This window comes from Tyto alba, unplaced genomic scaffold, assembly GCF_018691265.1.
Source record: "Tyto alba isolate M040663 unplaced genomic scaffold, T.alba_DEE_v4.0 Super-Scaffold_18, whole genome shotgun sequence".
Lineage (NCBI taxonomy): Eukaryota > Metazoa > Chordata > Aves > Strigiformes > Tytonidae > Tyto > Tyto alba.
In genome coordinates this window covers 9,024,016-9,044,254 of record NW_024881280.1, presented here as the reverse complement: position 1 = coordinate 9,044,254, position 20,239 = coordinate 9,024,016, and the positions used below count along the sequence as shown (strand labels likewise).

Here is a 20,239-nt window from a genome sequence, read left to right as displayed (position 1 = left end):
GTGATGGGCACCCGAGAAGCGGTACGTAACAAAAGGCTAACCCAGAAGGACTGTTTACTTGCCTGTGGCCTGTCACAGAGTTGAGAACTTGCCAAAACCAGATACACTATTGCTGCCACTAGTGATGTCTAAAAACTAGTTAGAAGCACTGGTAATACGGATGCAAATTAGATTTGGAAAACCTTGTATAAGAAGGGTTTCCTTCTGCCCAAGATTCAATAGTGTCATTAGAAAGGTAAATAAACGAAGTACATCTCTAACATTCTATCCTTTTATCTACGGATAAAATCTTGATACACCCAGGCCAAATCACAAAAGAACACTACTAAAGCTGTAAAGTCAACTGTGCAAAGATTAGGAAATGCTGGAATTAAGTTTGTTCAAAAACTAAATTCAGTCCCCTTAAATGGATGCATTGTGATTCAGTCCTTAAGTTTCATGATCACTGTAGGTTGGCAGCCTCATGCAGAATGCCAGGTGAAGAATGCTCAGTTAAAGAGCAGCAATTCAAGAGTTTTAATATTTCTAGCATGTGTGATCATAGATCTTGATTATTATGTACCATTTGAATTTTACTGTGAAGACAGACAGAATTATGCCTTTCCCCATGGATTTTTTTTTATGCCCATTCTCATCATTATAGTGTCTAAAACCACCACAACTGCTAATCAATCTGTTCTAACAGCATGTCTTTGATTGGGACAGTTTACATTTCTTCCATTTGATAAATGTCAGTGATGGGTAAGGGTGAAAAATGAGGAACAAGCACACATTGAAAGCTTGCTTTAAGCACCTGGACTAGCATTGAACAAGAATGCTGTAGCAGGGGCAGTGACAAGACCCAGTCCTCCAAGGCAGCATCTGACTCCCCTTAATACCCTGCCACCTTTTAGCTTGTGCAGTTTGTGAAGCACTCCTGCACAACTGAACAGATTAATCTGCCATACAGTCAGAGTTCAAACCTGGAACAGGACTATTTTGTGCAATGAATGAAGCTGGGCTTCTGTGGCAAAAATCATTCCCATGTATTTAAAGGCTTCACCAATTTGTGTACTGAAAAGAAAACAAATTAAGACTACATAGGCTACCTAAGGCCTGGCATATTAACTTCTGAATTCTCAACTTTGCATCCTTAACAGAGTTCATTTAACATGCCAAAAGAAAGGCTTGCAAGGATTATGCATTTACAGTAACAGGTTAAATAGTAACAAATAATCCTAACAGATCTGTAACCCTGCCAATATTTAGGATAACCACATAGGGTAAACATACATGTCATAACAATTCAAGGAGGACTGAAACTCAATGAACAGAGATGAAGAACATAAAATAGGTGTGAAATTCTAAATGGTTTAAGCTGCAGGCGATCAAGGAAATTATTTCTGTAATATCCAGGCTCCTATTTAGCTCTCATTAACATGGGAAAAAAGAGGTATGAATTTTATTCAGAGAGCAGATATACTGAATAAACCATAAATAATACACACCACAAGATGGAACAAGAATGAAAAGCAGAACTCAACGCCTCACCTCATTTACTCTGGGCTTGTTAATAATATTTTTGGCATTTGAAGCATATCTCAAGGTACTCATGGTCTCATTGTAGCTGGAGCTGGCAGGAGAGATAGCTACAGACAGAAAACAAATAGAAAGGAAACACTGTTTTTAAAGGCAATCAGTTTAACCCATCACTTCTGAAAAAGGTGGATTTTTTCAGTCTTGCTTCTTTAAAAAACACCACCATCCTTGGAGATATTTCATCAAGCTCAGAGAATGTCTTCTCAAGAATGTATTTATAACCGAATAAATCACTTTAAATCAAAGCTATCGCCTTGAAAAGGCTCTTAATCTTAACTTCATGCACAATCAGCATGCCTTTTCATTTCCTTGAGTGCCCTATGAAGTATTAATGAAAATCTGTATAAGCACAAATTCTGATATAGCTCTCTTCTCACTGCAGTAGAGATGTATTTTAAGGGGGGTAATGTAGTATAAAATGTTAACAATTAATAGAAACCCAACTCACTGGCAATCATAATGGTCTTTGAGTTGCCCCCCAGACTGTCCTTCAGCAGCCAGGTGAGGATGGAGTCACGGTATGGGATGTAAGCTGGTCGCCTGGTCCCAGTGATGCTGCCTGTGGAAGGACTGTCCGCATGACTGCTCTCCCCTTCACTTGTTATGGTGTTTATGCTCTGGCAGCTGCTGAACATCTGCGAATTTTGTGCTGAAGAAGAAATGCCACAGAGCTCAGGAAAGGGGTTATCTTTTTCTGCCATGGCTCTTCAATTTTCTTAGGTGTTATTACAGTTTATGAAGATACCACACAGCTGTTTTGTTCAGCTTTTTGTTGTAAACATAGATAAACATTAAGACACAGCACACGGCGAGACAGTTCTATGCTTTTATCACTGCCCTTCAATATAAAGAACTACTGTGCTTACCTAAAGTGGAGATGACAATTCCAAGTGTAACTAATGACTTGTTAATATTGGCACCTTCTGTAATTCGATCTCTACAGTAACTGGGATCAGCTCTTTCACTGTAGAACACAAGCATGGAAAAGACAATACAAATTAAACAAAAATGCTCAATTATTAACATAGAATCAATATGAAAGTGTTATGTATTTTTCTGACATACAAGAAAACAGAAATTGCAAGCTTTGCAATTAAAAACAACATATGCTTTGAATACTTTACATTGCTCTCTGTTTCATAAAGTCCTAACAACCATAAGCAAAGGCCATTGGTGCAAACTACTGTTAAAAACCCATCAAAACATAAATTCAAGCCTGAACTGGGCAACACAATCCTAATGGTTCTGAATTAAAAAAAAAACTCAACACACATTTCACAATTCTGCAAGGGTAGGCTGCCTCAGAGCAGAAGTCTGTATATCCTCTCAGTACTACTTTCTCTGCTCAGACATGCATGGTGATTGACATTCTCGAGAAAGAACAACTGGAGAATAGGACATTTTTCTATAACTCTTCAGCACAACTTCCACCTTTCTGTTCTCTGTCACGTCCAGCAAAACCACGTGTTCCTCACTAAAATGCGTAGCTAAGATGAGAGACTTTGGAACTTTTGGAACATGAACACAGGTAGCGAGATATGAATATTTCCTCCTTCCCATGCTAGGCAGCGATGAGGAATACATTCATTTTTTCCCCCCCTCTCTCTTTTCAAGCTTAGATTTGGTAATTCCACCAACAGTTACTGGAAAAACTACTTAAGAATACAGGGTTGAATGGAACTACCTTAAACGTATGGAACAACACAGTACTGGATCTGAGGACCCAGGAATTCCCTTCCCCAATGAAATCCAATACTCAGTACAGAAGAACAGATAACAGAGGCAATATTATCTCAGTATTCCTTGTTACTGTATACAGAATAGAGGCTTATTGTTAATTTAATGAAATTTAAAAATATTATGCTTCATCTTTTAAGGCAGTATTACCAGCATCTTCAGATAAAATTACCTTTTTTGCTCCTCAATATATTATTACCTGCCTGCAAGATCCACTAAGTTGATCTTGCTTGCCATTTCAGAGGGGAAATTATTCTCCAATATAGCCTGTAGAGAAAAATATAAGTAAGGAAGACTATTCCTCTTAATTAATGAAAATAAAACAGATATGCTCTTTTGTTTGAAATCAAGTTGTTCATCTGACTGTCTCGCTGCCTTTCTTTGTGACCTTGACCCACTGACTATGTTCAATCCATTAACTCAACAGCTTTCTCACCCGACAGAGAAACTGCCCTCATATGCCAATTTCCTCTTGAAAAAAAACCTTTACTGCCTAGTGACTGTGAAAGGCTTTCTTGTAGAACTTGCAGTTATTTTCCACTAATGTATTCCAAAGGTCTTTCGTGAAACGACTGAAGAATATCCCAAAATGTTCTGTGATTACAGGATGTTAGAAGTGTAAGATAGAAAAGGTCTATTGGATCACTGAGTGACTTCCCTGCCAGGGAAAGATATAATTCCTCCAGAGAAAGGATGCATTGTCTCTGGGAGAGTACTGGATGCCAAATGCTAAAGAGATGAGCACATCTGAAAAGCTGTACAGATACAAAATTTTGGTAAGTGTTAAACTAATGCCATACTTCAGTTAAGGATCCTAAACAAGTGTAACAAAACAGAACTTCAAACACATTCACACATAATTTTCACAGCATCCTAGAAGGTGGTATTGCATTTCAAAGGGCTGATTAAAACCTTAAACATTTCTTTTTACAGTGAGTCTTTGGCATCACATCTGACTATTAGCTTGCACAAAGGAACAAGAATACCTAAGTAAACACTCAAAGACATCAGGCAGTGTAGGAAGTGTGACATATCTGCAGTGTGATCCAAAGGAAGTAACAGCTTCCACCATTATTACGAACGGCACAAAACAATGACAAGTAAAAAATGCACAACATATTGAACAATGCTTTTTGAGAGTGAATAAAAAAGGAAGTATGATTATTTTTAGCTAACCTGAGTGTAGTGGATGGTGAAGATAGCATGGGATCTGCTGCTGGCATTGTGGATATGTGTGGCTGCTGTGATTCTAGAAAGAAGAACAAACCATTCAAGTACAACGGCTTATTTCCCCGTGTTTACAGAAAGCAAAAGTAACAAATACAGCAGATAAATGAAGATGACAGAACTTAAAACTTGGAGAATATGATAGGCTGTATTCTTGGATCTGATCACAGAGAGTTTGGTAGAGGACCTGTAAGAGTGGAAACCAAGGTTCAGTTAGAGGTGGTTTTGTCCACCAGCAGCACTCTGAAGAAATATCTGAAAGCAGCCTTACAGCACAGGTGTAAGGTGTTGTGTAAGGGTAGAATACATCAGAGAAGTACAGCCTGCAACAGCATCGTACAGCTCACCCCCAACACCACTGAATGAACTGGCCCAGTATATTGTCCCCATTTTTGTTTCTTGGCATTTCAAAGGGTTCAAAAAGCTTCATACACCACTTCCAGGGCTCCCTTCCGTCACAAGGCCGATACAGTAGTTTTACACTGTTAGAGGAGTCCAATGAGATTAGCCAGTCTACTCATATGAGTACCAGATGAATACTGTAACTCACTTGTGTAGCACTTGCTTGGCTTTACTATGTGGACAGACCAGTCATCCGACTCTAGCCCTCTGACCACTGCCCTCTGGCTAGGAGGAGGAACAGCAGCAGCACTCTCCCACTCTGTCTGTAACATAAACTTTTGGAAACTCTACTTTGTCATTGTTTTGATTAGACAAACTCAAAGAAAGCAGGGTTTTGCCTAGGGTAAAAGCCAGGTCACAGGTCTTTTCTTTTGTCACTCTTGTGGCTTGCCTTGAATACTGGCTATTTGTGCAGCCTTTAGCATCAGTTTTGCCAAGCTTACCCTCAACAACAGCAGGCAATTTCAGTAGTGCAGACAAGGACTGTGGAACCACATTTTTGTGATGAGCCCAGCTATCAGAGTACTGCAGAGACCAGTTGCACTAGAGAGCAGGGAGCTGTAGCTGTGCACCCACAACAGGAGGCCAAAGCCAGGACTCTCCTCCCTATTGCTCCCTGCTCCTCCACAGCCAAGTGAGTGGGCACTGCCAACAGCTACAGGCGGCTTAGCGCACCGCGGTTATAAGCGAGCCTAAGCTGAGGAAGCAGGAGAACGTGAACTAGTATCCAGATGTTGGAGGAGGTAGCAAACAACTAGGTAAAGAGCAGAAGACAGAAAACAGCTCTATAGTGGGCAGAGAATGGCACTTGAAGTTTATAAAGTGAAAGTACCCCAGGGTTTGGAGGAGAAAGTGTTAGTACTCACTTCTCACCTCTGACAATACACAGGGTAATTGGAGGGCAAATTACACATCTCAACTACTCACAAGCCATGTGAGCATTTTTCTGGTAGAATGCATGTGTTAGTTTTTCATATATTCTATTTCATCACAGCCTGTGATGTACATCTTAATATTTTAAACTGTTCCAATAATATTATCTAGATTAATTGGTTGTTTTGCTTTACACAGCACCAGGGCTATGCTGGTGGAAATTTGGAAATTTGTATTTCCTGAATTTTAAAAATTTTATTCTTAAGCATTTGAGACTGAGCCTTGCAAAGTGTCAAGAGAAAAAAAAAAAATAAGAGCACTGAGAGTTATAACAAAGATAATGATTGCATGTTGGAAATTACTTTTTTTTTTTTTTTAATGGGCAGGTGCAGCCAGAGCAGGGCTGGAGATGGCCTAAGAAAACCAACTGATAGAAAACCAAGCTGAGTTTACTGAAGGCATTTGTTAGTTGAGGAGCTGCCCTCTCCCCCACGAAAGGCAACACCCATGCTCAAGGGGAGCTTCCTCCCCCACCTTCCTAGTATAGTCTGACCTGGAACCATCTTGTGCTATTCTGTTCTTCTCCTGCCTCCAGCCATATGGGGCAATTGCAACCGGCTCCCTAACTTCTTTACCCCTAAGATCTTGCTGATGTTCATTTGGCATAATTTCCCAGACTGCAAGTGTTTTAAAATAGTTTGTTTGCAGTTATAATGGGCTAATAAATACTCTACAGAATATTTCACAAAAATAAAGATGATAGATAAAGAGGCATTTCATGTATATTCCAAAAAAGTTTTTGACAAGTTACTCAGAAAAATAAGTTATTTGGTTTCATGCAAGTGATAAAGTTTGAAACTTCAGCATCACAAAGACCTTACACACAAATTATTGAACCTCTGATTTTGTTTTCTCTATATGTTCTATTTGCTTAGCAATGAGACAACTGTAGGATTACAGTAGTAAACAGACTGGAATTCTGTTGTTCTGAAAAAGTGTCTATGGTAATAAGAGTTGCATCTATTGATCTCTACAAACAGAAGTTAATCCTGATGTATATTATAGGTTTTGTGAAAACTCAGCTTAGTTTTTATTTACTTCCTAGCATCACTGATATTCTAAAATCTTGACCTCTCTTATGATAAGTCTTAATATCAATTTTGGAACCGTGATTTGTATTTGGAGGATCCTTTCAAATATAACTTTTCCATTACTGTAATGAAAGTTGTATTGATATCCAAGGCTCCCTGTCAAAAAACTAAGTTTCTTGACTAATGAGAGCTGAAGTGATTGGCTTCATTGCTTGCCAATTCCCACAGCTCTCTTGTAGCAAACATGCATGATTTGGACCAAGCACTTAAAAAAAAAAATCTATAAAAATTAAACCAAATAATTATAAAGCAAACACTGTTAGAAATTAAGTAAAAACACACTATGCTTTCAGCAATTTTAAATCACTAAGTTCCACTAACAAGTGATTTGAAAGTTATACAGTCTAAAGTGTCACGAGCAAGCAAAAGAGAAAAACTGAAGTCTGCTTACAGCAAAATGTTTTCCTGCCATGTATTTTTTATCCCAGACAGCTGGCTGAATTTTGTGGATAAGTCAGAAGGGGATCAGTTTTGAAGAAACAACTCCATGATTGCTTGTAGCTCTTATTTTAGATAATATAAGGATACATAACATCTTATGTGTACATCATATAGGATCAGCAAATCTGGCATCCTGGCACAACAAAGCACTGGCAACACTGTCAGTAAAATAAACATCAATGAAATCAACACATGGTGAAAAAAGTGCTAAAGATGGATCTGGTTTGTTTTATAAAATACCTTTTAGCTATTCCTTCTTCTAGAAGTTCTACAACTTGCTTGTAGTCTGTAACTAAATGCTGAGTCAATCCTGCCAAAGATTTAAAAAGAGTTAAATGTATATTTTTCTCAGGAAGTTTCAGTTTACCCAACAATTTACCCAACATTAGGAGCATAAGGATGTTCTACTGGGAAGCCAATCTGTTCTACAAGTAGTCTCTCAACTAGAGTAACTATTCTATTTTTTAAAAACCCTATTAGAAAAAAAAAATGCAGTCCATCCTTCAGATGCAGTGACATCAATACTAAAAAATGCCTTGTACCTTCAAAGTACAGACCTTTTCCCAACATGTCTGCAGAACAATGTTATTTAAGAACCAGCATAACTGAAACTCTGTAAGAAATTTTCAGCTATGTCACTGCTCTTAATTGGGTACAGATTCTGTAAAGAAGCTTTTTGCCATTGCCTCTGGATAATTGCTCTGCTCACGCAACTAACAGAATTAGAAACCCACTCCTATGAATATTTACCATTTACTTAACTAGGCTTCAGCCTGGAACAGTTAGGAGTCTTCACACTTTTTTCCCCAGAGGGTACCCAAATAATGATATGAAACATCTGGCCTTTGCCTATCTCCTGCTTTCAGAGTCTTATTTTCATTTTGATTTTATTTTTAAAGGGCAAAAAACCCACTGTAAAACAAATGAAAGAAATGCTGCATTGCAGAACCTGCTGTGTCGGAGCGGTGGTTGTGACTCGGAGGGCCTCAGTGGAGGGCATTGTGCCGCTGTGCTGCAGCAGCTCTGCCAGCCCCCTGCAAAATGCAGATTCCAGCAGACACACAAAATTAACCTCAACAGGCTTGTATTTCACATAAATCCAGTCTAATATGCCTCATTTGCATTTTATGGTGATGATTAGTTATCATTTGTACTGCAGTGACTCCTAAAAAAACACCTGAGTTGTGAAGCAAGTCTTCATACAACACCTACTAAAACACTCCTTTCCAGAACGTTTTCTCTGACAGCTGGAATCCAGGGCTACTTCTTCCTCCTGCAGTGATTTAGGTTCGTTTTGTTTTATTGCAGGCCGTAAGAGTGTGGATGAAGACAGAGTATGGAAAAATGTGATTTGGATCAAATAATTTGTCTGCTGCTAGAATGTAAGTCAAGATGAATATAAAATTCAACAAGATTGAAATAAGTACTTCTGACACTGTTAGAGAAAGTCTGTCTTTACATGATAACAGCTTGCTTTCTTTTAAATGAAAGCAAAATCTAACCCAAAGATGGGAATTTATTTTAGTCCTTTAACAACTGATAGGCATAGAGACCCAATTAAATAAAAAAGATTACCCACACTTTAAAAAAAAAAAAACCTGTAGTGTGCAACGCATGCACACTCGCACACACACAAAGTATAAGATGATTTTCAAACAAAAGCATTTATTCTTCTCTCTAGTGTCCCTTTACATTAATTCCAGAAGTCATCACTTTTTCCATTTGAGAAGGAGGCCCATTATTTTTCCAACAGCACTGGGAACTTGAAAGCTCAGAATATGGAAACTATCTTATATTGTTTTCCCAGACCCTTTTTCAGGGTCCTATTTAACTGAATAAAAATCCAATTATAAAATGGAAGCATGGAAGAAATTCTTACCTACCTACATTTCCATAAATACCGGAATAGTCAATCTAGTACAGTTCAAAACACTTAGTTTTTCAATGAGGTAAATGAACTATTGTAAATGCTGTTTGAAAAGCAAAGCCAAAGTGTTCCGTTGGCTGCTAGAAAAAGAAAAGTCATTTTTAAGTCCCATACAAAGATCAAGAACACTTGCTCGTCTAGAAATCTGCCTTGGAGTAAGAAAGGATCTCCCTGAGAAATCTGTCTCAGAGGAACAAAACAGATTGCATCATTTCCTGATTTGAGAGGCCGATTCCTTAACAGTGCAACCATCTGTGAGGGAGAAGTTGGAAACAATTCCAACCCAAAGCACTGAAACACTTCAGCATTTTAAGGGCTACAATCTCACAGCCTACATGGAAAAATGATGGGCTGGAAACTGTTCAAAATACTTAGTGTTCAGAGCTGGGACTTCCTGACTGGACTTGCAAATGGAAAATGCATTGCCCAGAGCATCTAAGCATCCTTAAAGGGGTTAAGTTTTCTGATTCTCCTCTCTGTCTGTTCTTCATCCAGCGCTAACTGTACTCTGAGTATCACCGACACCAACCACACAACTGACAAACTAATGGTACACTGGGGAGCTCCTGCAAAGTCAGTAAACCTTAGAATTACTGATGGCTTACAAGAAGTATGATGCAAATACAGATGCTAGTCCTTAACATACTGGATCTATGGGAAATAACGGAACATTTCTGAGCTTTGCTGACATTCATAATTTTTATTTCTTGCATACAGCAAATTGCCTGGAAGCGGAATACAAAACAAGATCCACTTCTAGTAAGCTTGCTGATAATTCTGATCTCAGCCTTCTAGCTATTGGAAACAATATTCTTGTACTCTGATCCTGCACGGAGAGACTACATATAAAACTGCCAAAGGCTACTTTAGCATGCAGAAGGCCCTCATTAAAGATCAGCAATTGTTGATTTCAACAATACGTTACTGCAGTAGAAAAGGGCATTTTGTATCAGTGTTGTCAACCACTTCATTTTCTTGATTTTGATGTTATTAAAATCAAGCTGACTGTACTCCTCACCTGCATTCAAAAGACCTCTGGACTTTCTCACTACTACTTATTTTTGATGGGAGCTAATGAGTGCAGTTCGAAAAGGAGCTATGTAATCGCACCTTTATTAATCCCTCTCTGCAAAAGACACCAGGGTTGTCTCAAGTAAAGCAAACTTAAGTTCATAATTGCATAAACTGTACGTAAGCATATTTATTCATTAATGTATACTTATATATACATATTAAAAAAAACAAACAACGTCATCTGACTGTTGCCCTAAGACACTGACTCATCAGCCTGAAATCACTTCTGTTCACGTGCTCTCACAAAATCATCTAACTACACCCCATGATGCCTTCAGCAGAGAAATTACTTCATTTTTCACACATATGATCAGTTTTTCTAAAAACGCGAATCACATTTATCATTACAATTTCTCTTAGGGGCATTAAAAAAATTATTTCTGGAGGCTGTCATAAGATACAGAGGGAGACAATCTTCTAAACTAAAGTATTTATACTGGATTTACAAACATAGCCAAAGCTGGTAAGTATTATTTAGGTTAATCTTTTTCCATTATCCTTTCCTCTTATTTTACAAAATCCAACCAATTGGGAACTTCTACAGGGTATTTCAGAACTCTAGCATAAAACTGTTCCACTTAAAATTTTTAGTTGTGTCCAAGTATAAAATCCTTATTCAAAAGGGCTAAAATTAAATAAAAAACCCCAACCAAACAAACAAAAAAAATGCAAACCAGAACTGGAAAAGAAGTGACAGATTTGGCCTGGAAGGTTCCAGATGAAGACAAAATAGTGACAAAAGGCAAGCCAGCCCATTGGCAGAAGCTATAACTTCATTTTCTTTTAAAACAAGGAAACTCCATTATATGCAGCCAAGGAATCACTGGAGATATAAGGCCTGAGAAAAGGGATGGAAATTGCCAAGGAAGGAAGCAGTTTAAAGACCTTTTCTTGTGTGGTGAATGAGCAGCTGCTAAAAGAAAATAATTAGTATCTGTACTCCATCAACAATGAAGTTCTCTGATAACAAGCAGGTAGAAAGAGAATCTTGGAAAGACCTCAATAAAGTCCAAATGTCTATGAATCTGCTTTTCAAAGAATGATAAGTTTGCCATACTAATGAGACCAACAATTCATCTATTTTCCAGCTCTCCTTGAACAGGATGCTGATGTGCTGGGAAAGCACAGTTGAAATAATCAGAATGCCAGACAGTCCCCTGAGTATAGTACCATGCAAGTTCAACTCTTCCCAAGTGTTATTTCAAATTTTGAGAGGAGGAACTTGTAACAACTGTTGGTTGTTTGATGTGCTATGACCAATAATGCAGGTGGCTAGGGAATGAGAGCTGAGAATTCCAGGCTCCATTCAATCACACAGTCAAGTCACCCTATCTGTTGTCACATCTTGCCTTAATCTCTGAAGTGAGGATAACAATCTGACATGTAATCCCATGATAAAGAAAAATAGAGGGAGAAAAGTGAACCAGGGAGAACAAGAGGAATTCACAAAACAGAGACAAGAACTCTATTTAAAAGCCAGAACAAATCGGTATTTGATCTGATGTGACAGGACCAATACAATTCTATGTGATACATATTTTGTATACTAAATGCATACCCCTAAGGTGTTACTGCACACTTGGTGGCCAGCTAAGCAGTTGCAGAGTGATACCAGAAGCAGCCTTGGAATTCTGCCCACCACTGAAAAAAAACGTATGTGTTTACTTTCTACACAAACTCACTAATTCTCAAAACTTGCATCAGTTTGGAAAAGGCTCTTCCTTCTATCTCCACTGTAAAGCTACTGTGCATGATTTTGCACTGGTACAGTGATTGAGACACATGCCTTTTGTCAGTTGTTAGTCAGATAAATGGCAACGTAGCAGGCAAACTTTACACTGGGAGCTAATTGATTTACAAAGTACCAATGGCCAAACTCCAGTTTAAAGACATGTAAGACCCTGAAGTGAAGGCACAAATCAAAACTGAAAATGAACTGGAAGTACAAAAACAATGAGAGAAGATAAGAACTAAAATAAGAAAGATAACTGAAATGGAAAAAATACATGTGGGGTTTTTCCCATCTGTTCTGTGTCACCTAATTTGGAAGCCATGATTCACTAGAAAAAACAAAGCCACATGAGGGGCTGCTGTTGCAAGTGTGACTTAAATAGCGTGTGATGATTTTAATCATATAATGCACCTACATTACCCACTCTGTTCTTTTTCAGTTTAATGAAGGAAAATGAAGCTTACTTGGTTCTCACTTGGGTAATACAGCTTTTAATTGCTTCTCATGGCCTGGCCTGCAATATCAAATGGTTGAGTTTATCTACTTTGTTATTTTATATATATACTGCTGCCAAGGACTGAAACAGGTATGGAGGGACCTTAGGCTGGTCTGGAGAACCCATTTAGAGCTGTTGTTGGTGGATTTCTTGATTAAATTAAGATTTCTTTAAAACAAAAGCAAGCAACACACTATGGCTCACACATGACCCATGCCTGGAAAGCAAATAGAAAAGAGCAGGATATCCAGCCAGTGGCATAACAGAGGCAAAGCTTTCAGTGTATTACACATGTTCATTTTAACAAGCAAAATATTTGAGGAAATTAACTCTGGAAGAGCAGAAGCAATTAGGATCATGCCAGGAACATATGCAAGGATAGATACAGACATGATATTTTCACTTGAAATTCCGATGCTAGCTGTGAAGCCTGCTCTCACCTTGTACATATGGTCCTGTTTCAGGGTGTTCTCGGACTCGAAGTGTATAAGGTTTCTTTCGGTCTGATTGTTTTAACAAATCTCGGACACGCTCATTATAGATTTCAAGAAAGCTGAAAAGCAAAAGAAAAAGAACTAATGTGAAATGCAAATGATTTTTAAAAAAGCAAGCATCTATTTAGACAATGTAACTACCTGAATCTTACATAGACCTTCCATGATAAAGTTCATGAATTAATTTTCATTATCTCTGTTACTGGCTCCTTCCCATGCAGTGCATGTAGAAAGAACTCATAGTAGCAGATTTCCAAGAAGCAGGAGGCATTCTTTATTTTATTTTAAAATCCATAAATTATGCTTTTTTCACACTAGTTAGTTCAAATTCCCCGATTTCCAAACATAATGCTTCATTAAATCAATGGGAACGATGAATAAGAATAGAATGGAGCAATGTGGTTCAAATTTAAGAGTTAAACAAACAGGAAGAAAATTTTTAATACACTCTCATTTCAGCTGTTTATACAGAAGTGAACAGACAGCACCTAAAGAATTATACTGAAATGGAAAACAAAAACTAACACTTTCTCATCCTTCGTTTTCTCTCCCTTGTTGCAAAATGATTATCATCTGAGAAAACAAAAGCAAAATAAGCTAGTCTTTACTTTGTTTGATTATGGGAATTTGTTATTGAAAGCATTCATAGCATTGCCTAAAACGGTGACACACTTACCTGACCTTTACTCTGCAAGATGCTGTCTGGTCTGAGTAATCATCCTTCCTTGAAAAGAGGCCCTGCACAAACCAGTTTATGTTAATTTGAAATCTATCAAGAAAGTCTAATTGCTTAAACAAATGCAAGTGAAACAAAAAGTAAGTACCTCACATATACGAGGTGTCAGTCCAATGGATGCCTGGAAATAATAAACAGAAAAAAAATATTAAACAATATACTTGCTATCACTCTTGCAAAACTTATTTTAAAATAAAAGCCAAGTTGCAAGAAAAGGCTAGAATCATAGTGCAGCATCAAAGTAATGGCTGTACGGTGGTTTACAATACAAACAGCCCTGGAGTGTAGTTCAGAACAGCATGGCAATGCTCTGCTACTCCAGTTGAAGCATCTTGCACATGAAACACTGCAGGGACTTGTGTGCTGTGTAATGTCAGCTGTCTTAGCTTCAGTGCAAATGCTATTTATAGCAAAATTCATTTTAGAGCAACTTATAAAGCATCATTGAGAAGTTTAGAGGCTTGGGTTAAATCCATGAGGTGTTTGATGTAGATACTGGACATGTCCATGTCAGAGGTGTTGCAGTCTAGATGAAGCCAGGCCAACACTGAAACTAGCTTGACATGGTCAATGAATATTTTGGGTTTTCCTTATTTTACTTTTTTTTTTTTTTAAATTTATTTATTTTTATTTTTATGCTGTGGCATCACGGAACAGGCTTAGAACAGCCTTACGTTCTAGAGTTGTACGTTTGGTCTCTCAAAGAGAGCAGGATATGGGATGCTAACAGTACCCAAACTAGCGGATTTAAACTTTGCCCAAACAGTCTACACAGCACTGAAGTAATGGTGTGGTTTTGGGTGATGAACTGTTCTTATGACGTGATTGCTTGCACTTTAGTGATCACAGTGTCAACACACCCTGAGAAAGACTCTAAGGCTTGGGTGGAATCTGCTTGCTGAATAGCATGAAATGCTTTTAGAAGGCGCACTTGAAAGGGTGTTGAGGGGAGAAAGTCCAGGTTCATCAAGTGGATCACCATGGACAAAACTTCAGTTTATATTAAATACTTGTTTCTTCCTAGCTTTGATCACTGTTTCACAGTGACTAGATGTTACTAAAGATCAGATCAAAGCAGGGTTCCATTGAAGAAAGAAATCACTTTATAAGCCAGAAATCTCTTAGAAACACTACACCTGGAAATTTTGTTGGAAACAATGATAATTTCAAGATATGGCCATTCTGAATTGCTAAGATATTTTCAAAATAATGTAATACAAACATCCTAGTTCGTCACTTACTAACCCCAATTTTAACAATTCTTCAGGCCTTCCTGGAGTTAAGCTTGATTTCACATAAATGAATGAAGAACCATGTCATGATTTAACAAAACCCTATTGCTGATGTCTGTGGGGAAAATAAAATTTCAAAAATCCAAACTTTGTCAAAAGCACAAACCATGATAGAGCAGTCTTTTTTCTTATATTCAGGGTTTGAACAAATTTTACCCTCATTTCACCTTAAAATTTGAATCCCATGGGCGTAGGAAATAGAGGTCCACTGATGCAAACTGTTAAGTAAAATTTTTCTTTAGGGGCATGTTTCACCAACAGGCAAGAATATTTATGGATAGAGATCAAATTGCCTTGTGTTGCAGCAGAACACAGGAAATACACAGTTGACTCCATCCATCTGAGTACCAAGATTAAAACGTACTTTAAGTGGTTCCCAGTAGACAAAAATCTTAAAATGTAACAGCTTCTACAAACACCATTCAAATACATTTTAAAACTGGAAGTAAAGTTAGTTATCAGTTTCCACAGGCCAAAGGATTACTTCTGCAACAGATAAAGGTCCCAAATAAATAATGAAGCCTGTTACAAAAATATTCCTGTGAATTGTATCCAGTTTTATTTATTAAAAGTAATTTAATTTCAGCATAGCTCAGACTGCCAAAAAATACCATGATAATGAATACTTTGTATTATCTTGAGCTATACGTTTCTGGAAACCAGAACTATTCAGGGGTACAGATTTTTTTGTTTTGTTTTGTCCTCTAACATTGTGGTGAGATTCATACATAGTAAGATGAAGGTCATCTAAAATAACTATTTCAACTACACCATATCTTCTATTATTTTTAGCTGATGCTACGTTATCTACCTAAATGTAAAGGCTTGATTCTCATTTTATATATATAAATACCAAGTAAAACATGTATAAGCATTCTTCTCAACAAGCACCATAATCACAGTTTAAAAATAAAGTGATGCTTCTGCTGGACATCCTGCCCTCAAATGCTGCTGTAGTGTAAATGGAAAATGTAAATGTAAAAAAAAGGTGTAAAATAAATGGTGTAACTCACAGGTGTTCCCATCATTGTGTATGTTTTTCCTGAACCTGTCTGTCCATATGCAAAGAGGCAGATGTTGTATCCTCTAAATGCACCCGACAACACGGAAGTGCCAAGGTCCTGAAACACCTGAAAAGACCAAAAGAGACAAAATGGTCCATGAATAATATGTCTCCCTGTAAACACTCTGCATTACTTGTAGATCTTGCAGTTTGAGTAACTCCATGGGAATAACGATCTTCACAGTATTTGTCCTTCTGATTTATCAGACACAAGGTTAAGTTTTACAGTCCTTAGTATAAATCTGATAAAGGCATGATCAAGGCTCTTTGATGCAGTGACATTAATAGGAGCATTAGGCATCAGAACTACAGGTCAAAAGCAAAGCTAAGTCTAGCCTATAGCCTGCAAGCAGACCTCACCCAAGCAACGCTTCCATCTGACCTGTCTGGTCAGTGACACCACCAAAGGCTAAATGCTTTATTTTCTGTTCATGCCTTCTGTTCATTGTAATGCAGCCAGGAACTGTTACCAAATCAGTGTCAGCCTCTAGGGACTTCCAAAGCTCGCACTGGTCCCACAGAGGCTGCTAAAGTTGGACCATCACAGCCAGACTACCCATACAGCAAGATCTGAACAGCCATTTCTTCTTCTTTCCCTGTTCCTTTTTTGGAGGCACAGCTGCCCCACATTGTGACCATGTTCTCAGCACATCAAAGCCATGCCATAGACCAACTGAAAGAACACATGGTAAAGTTTGCCAGGAAGTAGATTGTGGAGCAAAAGGTTCCAGTAGGCAGGCTGCCAACCCTTTAGCACAGCTTTGGCCTTTCAAAAGAAATATTATTAATGGTTTTGCCATTCACACAGAAAAACTAGCTATACATTAAAAGCACCAGGCAAAAGGAAGATAAAAAAAACAGAGCAACAATTACAAAGCAGTTTCTGAACGTTGTAGACAAGGAGGAAAAGTTGCATTTGATATGGTAAGGGGAAGAAGAAGTTTCTTCCAGTGGCAGAATGGGGTTACCACTACTAACCTCTCTCAGAGCCAATACAAAAGTGGTGGCTCTATTACCCACCTCATATACAAATGTTTCCTGATTCCACAAAGAGAACCGAGAGAAAACTGTTCCTTATAAACCAAGTACATACTGGAAATTAGAAAATAAGATCATAGGCAGCACTTTGTCCATAAGACTTGCTTTCTGACTTGTGGGAAAACGTAACTGCAGGGATTAGGCTGGAGGTTGGGTTTTCTTGGAGGTTGCTTGTAGCAGTGTTGCAACATCTGTTTTTACTTATATCCCTTCATCTACTGGAGCCCCACTTAAAAATAATTAGATCTGTTGCTTTTATTTTACTTGATCAGTAGGATTCAGTGGGTCTGACCGCAATGGCATTTCTTAAATGAAGAAGGTCTGCAGAAATTTGCCCTGTATTTGTTTCAGAGTTGCCTTTTACAACACATTCTGAGTCTTCCATTGCTCCCAATTTACTGTTTTAGTAACTTGTTTGCATCTGGCAGCGTGTAGACGGTATGCAGTGTATCCCTTTATTGTCCTAGCATAGTTCCTGCTTCTGAACTGAGAATCACTATTTGTTCCAGTGATTCAGCAATAGTCATGTCAATCTTCTTACTGAAGAGGCTGCCACAGGTAACAACCAGTGCTGAACAGGACACTACATTTGACCATAAGCGTGCCATTGCTTCAGAGCACAGTGATAAACAGAGCAAGCTACATGCTAAACATAATGATTCTGAAGTTCTTCCTTTCAGTAATACTGATGCTCTCCCTCTAGTCTCAGTGAAGAAAGAGGTCAGCCCCATATTTAAAGCATCGCTATAACAGATTAATTTTTTTTTCTTCAATAAAGATATTTAGGAAAGCATCTGAGCATTAACAGCAACAATGCAAATCACTGCAACCGATTCTTGGCAGGAGTCATCAATCAGTGCAGGAAGTAAGTCAAGTTACTTGATGTAACTACAGCCCGTAGATCAGTCTCATTAGTTCAGAAATCTGTTTAACTAATCCCTTACAGTAAATCCGTACACTGAGCAAGGACAAGACAGAAGCTCAGAACTCAAAAGACCCTGCCAGCCAATTAAAGGCTCACCAGTTACCCCAAACTGCAGTGAGTGGCTTTATACATAACGCCCACCCTCCTGTGCTTACTACAATTCTCTTAAGGATACTTCAGCACCCACCACCCCTCTCCTGTTTCCTACCATCCTCTCATGTATCTTCACATTCACTCTCAGCTGTCCTTGGTCCAGAGCTGGGACACAAGGTGTACTGCTTTGGGGAAGAGGCTATGACTGACCAGTCAGAACACGGGACACTGCCAGCTGCTCCAGCAGCTGCCAGCTACCAGTGGAGATGCATACAAGCCTTGCACCAAATACCACAGACTGATTCTCAGTCCTGGCAGGGCACAAAGACATTCCTTACAATTTAAATCTGTGGCATGAACTGCATGTCATACAGCCTTTTAAAAGATGGAAAAATGGCACCCTCCTTCAAACTTCTTTTGTATTACTAAACAGCCATTCCTTCCTCTTGCCCACTCTGCCTGGCCCCTGCACCCCAACTTCCAGAATTCACCTCCTTTCTCCACTCTCAGCTTTTCTACTTTGCTTCTTACTTTTCACTTAGATGTCAGAATACCCTAAAACCACAAAGCAAGATGATCATAACATAATGCTTGAGTCACCTAAACCATCTGCCTAAGGCCTTGGGTTGGGTTGATAGGGAGCACAAAGAACAGGGACAAAAGTGTGAAAGGCAGACATTTGTAGATCTGGAGCCCAGAGGGCAGAATTTTGGGGCAAACTGAATGGGATTGGAGTCAAGCAATATAAAGAACAGCACTATGAATTGACAGGATACATTATCTGGAAGTAATAGGAGCAAGGCTAGTCTGTGCCCACTTCCCTTCAGAGTAACAACATAGAATAAATTCAGGAATTTTGCATGCCTTGTTGTACACAGAAGCAGCCTAAAAACCAGCTTGTGCCCTCCCTATCAATTCAGAAATCCGTACTTCACATGGTAGAACCTCTTGCAACAGGGATAAATGCAGCCTAGAGAGGTATCTTAGTTCTATGATAGTCTTCTCATTAAGAACTGTCCTCTTTTCTGAAGGTTCATGATGAATCTTAGAGTTATTAATTGATCTAAATATCATAAATCAAAATCTTCACGAGGTGGCAAGCCTTTTGGAAAGCAATGCTAGCAATGTCATTTGGACATAAAAGTTAGAATTTTAGAACTGCATTTTACTTCTAGATTTGTTTTTGAAATCTTCATATGCCATTGTGCAACTCATTTAACATTTTAGCAGTTCAATTGCTATACAGATAAAGTAGGAATAATGTTATCCATTAGTAGAAAATAGAGGGATGTTCTCACTAGTTTTCATAAAATTTGTGATCTCAGAAGATCCACAGCAATTTAAGCCAACTGTGCAAATTACTGCGTGCTCACTCTCTCTCTCCACATAGATTGGAGTCTCTCACAGAAGAACATCTAACTCCGAAGTCTCAGTTAAGCAAATCTGTTACATATACTCTTTATTAAATATGCATGGCTACTCAAACGCTTCAACTCAAATATGTTTCAAATCAGTCCTCTTTAAATTAGGCCTTGAAAAAAAGATTTATTATTACAAACAAAATGGGTTAACTCTGAAAACAGTGCCATAACCCTATGATGATAATGAATGAGAACTGCAAAAAATATTTACTGAAATCCTATTAAAAGTTGATTTGTACTGTTTTGTGTTTACTCTTTCTGGCAAATTACTCTCCTTCTATGAGAATAAATTACAGTTCATGTAATTGAATATAGTCTCAATTTAGTCAGAAAAGCCTCTGTTCTAGTGTACTGTAGAAAAAAAAATGCAGAAGTACAGCAATGAATTTATAGCTTGTTTAAAAATAAAGGAGAGGAATTGAAATCAAAGCTTTTTCTGTGTTAATATCAGAGGCATTAGTCCAAATACCCATCAGCATTAACAGCTGCAGATTATACAAAAAATACAACAATTAAGCATTCTGGACATATATACTAAC

General features: G+C 38.2%; 1 protein-coding gene across 1 annotated transcript in view; it reads right to left on the bottom strand.

Annotated features, from left to right (window-relative positions):
• Window positions 1–20,239, bottom strand: part of STARD9 (StAR related lipid transfer domain containing 9) — a 119,530-nt gene that overhangs the window by 47,277 nt on the left and 52,014 nt on the right. Inside the window, exons 4-13 of the mRNA XM_042790852.1 lie at window positions 16,174–16,290; window positions 13,957–13,989; window positions 13,809–13,870; window positions 13,079–13,191; window positions 7,650–7,719; window positions 4,492–4,564; window positions 3,515–3,582; window positions 2,445–2,542; window positions 2,027–2,227; window positions 1,531–1,628 (exon numbers count right to left, since the gene is read on the bottom strand). Coding sequence (XP_042646786.1) covers window positions 1,531–1,628; window positions 2,027–2,227; window positions 2,445–2,542; window positions 3,515–3,582; window positions 4,492–4,564; window positions 7,650–7,719; window positions 13,079–13,191; window positions 13,809–13,870; window positions 13,957–13,989; window positions 16,174–16,290 — 933 coding nt within the window. The remainder of the gene's footprint in view (window positions 1–1,530; window positions 1,629–2,026; window positions 2,228–2,444; window positions 2,543–3,514; window positions 3,583–4,491; window positions 4,565–7,649; window positions 7,720–13,078; window positions 13,192–13,808; window positions 13,871–13,956; window positions 13,990–16,173; window positions 16,291–20,239) is intronic.